General features: G+C 28.3%; 1 protein-coding gene across 1 annotated transcript in view; it reads left to right on the top strand.

Moving 5' to 3' along the window:
- LOC107453691 (neuroligin-4, X-linked) overlaps positions 1-8,257 on the top strand; it is an 85,544-nt gene that overhangs the window by 56,355 nt on the left and 20,932 nt on the right. The window contains exons 3-5 of the mRNA XM_043039509.2: positions 1,836-2,021; positions 3,919-4,349; positions 7,156-7,559. Coding sequence (XP_042895443.1) covers positions 1,836-2,021; positions 3,919-4,349; positions 7,156-7,559 — 1,021 coding nt within the window. The remainder of the gene's footprint in view (positions 1-1,835; positions 2,022-3,918; positions 4,350-7,155; positions 7,560-8,257) is intronic.

The raw sequence follows: 8,257 nt of genomic DNA, 5'->3' as shown, positions 1-8,257 counted from the left end.
TATATATATATATATCAATGTTACAGTTATTTAATGCGTTTTTATAGACATCGTAAAAAGGTATATCATATGATTTGAAATACCCATAGGGAAAAAAACACCAGAACGACTTTTTAATTTTTTATGTATAAATTAATTTCAATATAAAAGAATATTACTTTAACTATTATTAGAGTCATAAAATCTTGTAAGTATTATTTCTTTTCATTTTGTAAATTTTGAATTGACAAATAGAAAAAAAAAATTTTTTTATTTTTTTAAATTTTATTTTTCATCAAAGAAGTTGTTAAATTTTTTATTTTTCTTTATTTTCGAAACTACAATTTTTACAAGAAAAAGATTATAGTTATAAAATTATAAAGCATGTAAGAATTATAGCATGCATTATCATAAGATTGTAAGGTTTACTATAACTTTTATTATAATATGTTATTATGAAAAAAATTTTGAAATTTTATAAAAAAAATTTCAAAAATGAAAAAAAAAAACAAAAAAAAACAATTATGAAATAAAAAGGATAATAAAATCTCTTAAAAATTATTTAAAGCAATTAAAACACGAATTTAAATTTTTAATTTGTTACGTTGAACCGAAATCATTTTATTTTAATGAAATCAAAACCCTTTGGCTCCATTAAAAGTTTTATAAAACATTCGTTAACTAATTTCAATAAAGCTACGTTATGCAAAGTATTTCTAGATCAACGATCTAATAATAATACAGTGAGCTAAAGTAAATGTTTGCATTAAATATTTTCAAGGTTATGAAGTATCTAGAACATTTCAGCTATTTTACATAATTATCTTTTAGCTGTATATATTCTGTACAAATTATCTGAAAAATCATCAACTCATTAAAGGAAATTCAATATAATTCAAGAAAAGTGATTGCCAACATATTTTTTTTTTCAAAATAGAGGTTTTAATTAAATATTTCTTCTCTTTTACATTATACGACAGTATACACAATTAATAGATTCTTTGCTTTATTCGTAATGTGATCTCACAATTTTTATTAACAAAATTTGTTAGAAAAATTCTATACACTCTCAGAAACAAAAACCAAACCAAAACCAAAATTCACACTTTTGACGATTTAGCAATTTTTTAGCTGTATTTCATTAATTTTGAGAATCGTTTCGTCACAAAATAACGTGATTTGTGACGAAACTAGAACTCTCAAATATATGACGAAAATGTTTCCGCAGCACGAAACCTCATTTCAATGAATTGTGGGAGATTTTTAACTAGAATGACTAAACTAAAATGTGGCTAGACAATAGAAAATATAGACGAGAGAAAACGGTCAGCCTGTATGGCTGTTAAGTGCGTTGATCTCGTACTAAGAAGATAGCAGGTTAGAATCCCGCTTCGGGCATTTGTGGCATTTATCTCTCTGTTCTGTCAGTCCCTCTTACGATATTTGGGAGACACTGATTCCACCTTACAGTACCCCCGATGAAATGGTTATTAGAAAAGTTAGATACATTAAGCGCTTCGAGATTTTTTTTATGGAAAAGATAGCATGACGAAATCTTTCTTCAATTTTGACGAAATGTTTTTCATCGAAGAAGGGATGACAGTTATTTCGTCACGTTGACGAAATATTTGCTCGCAGCATATTCCAGGAAGCGGTTTCGACAAAAACAAAGAAAGTTTCGTAAAATTTAAAAATCCTTTTTATTACGGTGTGGTGTTTATGTATAAATAAAAACAAAAACTATTTTCATTATAGTTTGGTATTTAAAAAGTAAAGTCTGCGAATTAAATATCATAATTATCTGTGCTTTAGATACAACGTGCATACATTACGTGATATAATTCTTAAAATTGTAGGATTCTTGCCTGCAGTTGATCGTTCTGCAAGAGGTAACTATGGTTTAATGGATCAAGTAGCAGCTTTACATTGGATACAAGATAACATTGCTGAATTTGGAGGAGATCCTAACAACGTCACTGTCTTTGGGCAGGGTCATGGCGCTGCTTGTATAAATTTACTTATGCTCTCCCCAATGGCCAAAGGTAAAGATACATTTTAACTGTTATTATCTGAGAAATGTTTTTAACACAAATTTATATTAGAGTCTCGGTGCTGCCATCTAGTGTGGCAGAAACTAGACGTCCAAATTAACATGACCAACGGTATCTCACCCATTGTCGTGGTCCTGAAAGAGTGGATACCACCTCTGGAGAACGCACTAGGTCTGCTGATCGGCAAGACCGATTGTGCATCTCATTGAAAATAAATTTATAAATGATATATAAAATTGACTTTCTTTAAATATTTATACTATAAAAGTCTTTTTTCTTGTAAAAGTTGAGAATGTTGTTAAAATTGCATTCTTTCTTTCCTCGCAATTACATGCGTTAAAAATAGTTGTTGCTTATAAGTTAATTACAACTCATTTATTTTCTAAGGCAATTATTTTTAAATAAATGCTTTTTACAAATTCATTTTATTTGCTAAAATTATTAAAAATAACTCATTAAAAATTGCAAATATTTTTTTAATCATGAGTAGTATTTTCAGTTTAATACTTTTATGGTCTGAAAAGCAATGTTTTTATTAAAACTAAAATTGTTTTTATTCCAAAATAATATACCGGTTCATCATGTCATTCATCAGAGTCATTCATGTAATAATAATAAACGGTAGTAACTATCAACTGCCTATAGTTTACGGTTTAAGCATGTATAAACACTCAAAGTAAAATCAAAATGCTGAGTTCTATATTGAGATTTTGAAAAACTTTTAGTTTAAACTCAGTCAACTGAACTGCAGTCATGGGGCATATTTGACTGCTTTCTATGGGTTTAAAGTACAATTTTCTAAAAAATAATGCAGATCATGTTTGGAAACATTTCAGGAACAGGTTTAGAAGTGTTAAGAGCATTCATTAGTTAGTTTAAACAATGTGACTTTGTTAAAATGTCTAGGACAAAATTAAAAGTTCAAAATCTTTTTCATACCATACTATATGTCAAAACATTATCATGACTTTGAGCTTTGTTTCAAAACTTGGTTTATTACATATTATAATTTAACGGATTTTGAAATTCTTATGCTAGTAAATGCATCTTTTATGCTTATTTTTATGCAACTAGTTACAATTTGTGACTTATATTAAAATTTTATTTCAAACAGAACGTTTGTGTAAGTAACTATTTTTTTTTAGTTTTCGGAACTGTCTTACTTATTTTACTTCAATTTAACATAACATTATTCCCTTACAAAAAAAACTACTTTACTTAGTTTTTAAAAGAATATTCAGTAAGTATATATTTGTTTTCTGTGATTTTTCATGTAAAAGTTTAACATACTAAAATTCATAATTGCTTTTTTTAAAAATGTCTATAAATGCTACATACATAATGAGTAGGTTAATATTTAAATAAAATATAAACCAATATTGAATAACATTAGAAATATACAACAATAATACGCATTTTAAAAATCATTGTTCAATTACATTAAAATTACTGTATATTGCACCGGCACCTTGGCTGCTGCATCTGAAAATTCTATTTCACCGTAAAATATTATACCATGATTTTTATAGTATCATTTATTTAATTAGAGATGATTCAGTGATTTTACAATAATTATTGCTGTGAAAAGTGCGGTACTTCAGATTTTTTGTTCCATATTATGTTCCGTTAAAAACGGATTTTACGAATTTAAAAATACCGACATCCTGAGTGGAAATACCATAATTTTGTTACAATAATTTTATGTGGAGTTTTTCACTGTTTAATAGTAATAAAATATTTAAAATACTGAAGTATAATTACAAATGAAAAAAAAAACTAAATTTTTTTATTATGAATTTCTGAATCTGAGAATACCTTATTTATTTCAATATGATTTTAAAAAATGTAACCCTATATTTAATTCCATGAAACTAAATATATTTACTAGGATTATTCCAACGTGTCATTCTTCAAAGTGGGTCTGCATTATGTCCGTGGGCTATAGCGAAAGATGCCGTCGATCACACGAGAAGACTGGCGCAGGCATTAAATTGCTCAATGCAGGACAGTATGACCCTCATTGAATGCCTCCGCAAAAGACAGTTAGAAGAAATAATGTCAGTGGACATTCCAGCTCCTGACCACTTAAGTGCTTTCGGACCCACTGTAGATGGAATAGTACTCCCACGTGATCCCGTGTATTTGATGGAAACCAAACCAGACCTATTTCTCAGACATGATTTGATGCTTGGAACGACGAAAGTGGAGTCTTTTTTCATGTTCTCAGCTGTCGAGGAAATAAAGGGAATAAATACTCACAGAAGGGATAGAATAATACGGACAATGGTCAGGAATTTATTTACGCATCACTTGCAACAGGTAAGGAAGATGGTTTTGAAAAAATTTTTTCATTTATTATTTTGTTGCCAGGCATGCAAATTTCAAACATAGTTTTTTTGAAACAAAAAGCTGGCAAATAAATGAAAATGCTAATGAAATTTTTTCCTTTTTTGCCAGTACATGCATACAACCGTATTCCCAGATTTAAAAAAAAAATAACAGAAATTTTTTAACTCTTTCGTAAACTTACGTTATACGGTAAGTCGTCTAGTCGATATTGAGGGTACAGTCTGTGTTTGGGCCGATTTTTAATTCCTCGTGCTAAAAGTTGGGTGTTTAATCACATTGCACATTTTCTTTGATCGTATTTAAATGGCTCGGAATGAACTGTAATATCCTCGTTGGTTTTAAATCTAAAACTGCCTGTGCATAGTTGGGTGGTTGGGGTGTATGATGCGAAGGCCTTGTAATTTCTATCGTGATCTGTTCCCGAACTATATTGTGCTAGTGTAGTTTGAAAAGTATAGCTTTTGAATGATTGTTGAGGATGAATTCCATACGGTCGGTAATAGACTTTTATGTTTAAATGAAAGTTACGTTAACAACCAAACCGAAACCAAGGAATTTACGACAAAGCTAAGTTTAGAATCGTATATTTTATCAAATGAAGCACATTAAATTTTTAAAATTCAATGCAATTTCTCAAATGCCTATGACATGTTATTTCGTACGATTATATTGCTACATAAACTTAGACTTAAATCTTTGTATGCTTTCATGTATGTATTGAATTATAAGCAAATCCATTAATGATAAATATACTATATATCATACTATGTTTTTTATTAAATTGCTGTTTTTAAATATATTCATTTTATAGAAATAATTGGCATTTAGGCAACAAAATGTCATTTATATGGCAGTTATAAGCTTGGCCGTCTCGATTATTTGAAAAAAGCAACAATCCTAAGAACTTTTAAAATATAATTTAATTTTTGATTTAATATTTTTTTTTAATTTTTTGTTTCCTTAATTTACTAATTTATTGTTTGAAAATAATTTAAAGAGGTATACAGATTTTTTAGCATGAATATATATTACAATAAGTTATTGAACTTTTAATTTATATTTTCTCATTTTAGTAATTTATACATTGAAAATTATTTTAAGAGCAGTAAGAAATTTTTTAAAATAAATATATATTATAATACGAAAATAGTTAGTAATTTCTGTAAATTTTGTTAATTTTTCTTCACATTTGTTGATTATTTATATTTTACTAACTTGTAACTAAGTATAAACTATGATTATCTTATAATATTTTTAATGAAAATAAAAATCGCCTTAAAAGTTTTCAAACATCACAATGAAAAAAATATCATTAAACAATTTTTCGAAGCTTTTTTTGATCTCCTTATTTTAATATATTTCTTAAAAATCAAATTCACTAAAACAGTAATAAATCTTTTTTAGTCCTTTTCGATGACAATTCAAAGATAATTTAAATAAATTATTATATTATAAATACTTGATAATGGCTTCGTTATCGATTTTCATTAAGTTCTGGTAATGGGTGCTTTCCTGTGAAGTAATATGAAATGCTCACTCAATCTTTCCAATCTTGTCATTGAAATTCAATACATTAGCATTCTTTAGTTCTCTTTATTTATTTAAAAATTTAGAAATCCAATTAGGTTGCCTTCTTGCAGATGTCTTGGAAATCTGCTAGATGCTGTTGACTGTTTTCATTTTTCTTTTTCGCAAAGCAAATATTAATTTTTAAAAAGTGATTGATTTCGTAAAAAATAGTTATATAAGCAACAGAGGCTTAAATAGTGATGTATTGAAATCAAAATAAATCTATATAAAGAATGTTCATACGCTTGCCACATGAAGTTAGAATTTTGAAGAGTAATATGTAAGTTAATGAAAAAAATCACCATGCTAATTATACGTATTTTTTTCTAACATATTTATTTTTCTAATTTATGTTCACCGAGAAAATGTTAATCGGATGCAATAAAATAAGAGGCTCTTCAATCCTCAGTTAATGTTAATGAAAACAATATCCCATTGCTAATTAATTAGTGTGAGAAATGTGACACCATATTTATAAACTTTTCTTTAATTTTCTTAATTATTCTTCGTTTATGCTTTCTAATTTTTTACCATGAGAAAAGGCTGCAAATAGTATTCAGAAGTAAGAAGCAGGAGGTTCTTCGATCTTCAGTTGATGTTAATAAGAACAGTATTACATTGCTAATTTATTAGACTGATAAATATGACTCACACATTTATAAAATTTTGTTTAATGATTTTAATTATTCTTTGTTTATTTTTCTAATGTATGTTTATCGAGAAAATTCTGCAATTATTAATCGGAAGTAAGAAGCAGGAGGTTCTTCAATCCTCAGTTGATGTTGATAAAAACAGTATTGCATTGCTAATTTATTAGTATGACAAATGTGATTCATGCATTTCGAAAATTCTGTTTCATAGTTCGAAAGAAATCTCAAGTGTTTCATATTGAAACACGTGTAACTTTAGATAAAAAATAGCTTTACTCTACTTATTAAAATTAATAATAGTGTTTTTATTTTAATGTAGAAGCTACAAAATTTGTAACACATCTTTCAAAAATTGTCATTGTATCTAATTTTACCTTGTCTTAATCTACCCTATTTAAATTTAAGAATCTTGAAAATGTCAATCAAGCATTAATAAAAGTCATGTCTGCAGTTTTTAAGAATGGTGTAAATTTTGAAATATCAGTATTTTAGTAGAAACTTTTCTTTCTTTTTTTTCATTTCCATTCCTTATACGCATGCACTTTTATAATTTGCAGATTTTTCTAACAATCGTCAACGAGTATATGGACTGGTCTGTGCCTCACCTTCATACTACAGACATCTTTAGGGGGACAGTGGAAGCCTTGAGTGATGCTACAGTTCTCTCCCCCGTTATCACGACTGGAATGTTGCATAGCAACCCTAATTTTCCCACCAACACCCCTCTTCACAATCCAGTTTTCTTCATGCCCAAAAAGACATACTTTTATGTTTTCACACATCAGACTGAGGAAGGGGATTACTTGCAAAGATTGGGTTGTCTCTCAGGTGAAGACTTATCCTATGTTTTTGGAGCACCATTAGTAACAAATCTTGCCCATTTCACAAATAACTATACAGCAGACGAAGTGGCCTTATCAGAAGTGACTATGATGCATTGGACCAGTTTTGCTAAATTTGGGTAAGGATTTATTAATTGGGGTCATGATGTTCACTATCTGAAGTGCAACTCTTATTTCTGACAATCGGCTATCATCAGTATTATTTGGTTATTTTGATGGTTTCGATTTAATTTTTTTTTATTTATGATATTCAGTTTTTAATGAATGTGAGCTATTAAACATTTGACGAAACTGTTTCCTTACGTATGTTTTATCTCAGGGTAATCGTGGAAATTTCCGTAAAATTCAAAGAATTCATTAATTTATGACTGCAACTACTTGACAAATAAAAAGAAATAAAAAAATCTAATTGTCTGTAATTGCGTACTTACACTTCAAAAAGAAAATCAGAGATACCCACAAGTGGGACGTCAGCTCTAGATGAACGTTCATAACCAAAAAGGCGTGTTCAAGTTAGCTCAATTGCTCCACATAAGTTAGAATGATAATCAGCGTGAAGTTAATTAAATACAACGCTGCATCGTACATTGAATTTGTTGAAATATAACTCTTTCATGTCTACATATTTTACTTAACTTAGATTTATTATTTGTGTATGTATTTTATTGTAACCGTGATATATTTGTGTTTTGTGCATCTGGCAACTTCGATGCGTGATTAGTTTATGTTCTACATGACTTTGTGTCAGGCTTTGTGTTAAGTAAGAAATATATAGGGAATGAATCGAAATCTTTTTGAGAGAATCTTTTTGTAAGAA

Source organism: Parasteatoda tepidariorum, chromosome 2 (assembly GCF_043381705.1).
Source record: "Parasteatoda tepidariorum isolate YZ-2023 chromosome 2, CAS_Ptep_4.0, whole genome shotgun sequence".
NCBI classification, from domain to species: Eukaryota; Metazoa; Arthropoda; class Arachnida; order Araneae; family Theridiidae; genus Parasteatoda; species Parasteatoda tepidariorum.
Note: the sequence above shows the minus strand (reverse complement) of the source record. Positions and strands in the feature narration are given on the sequence as shown.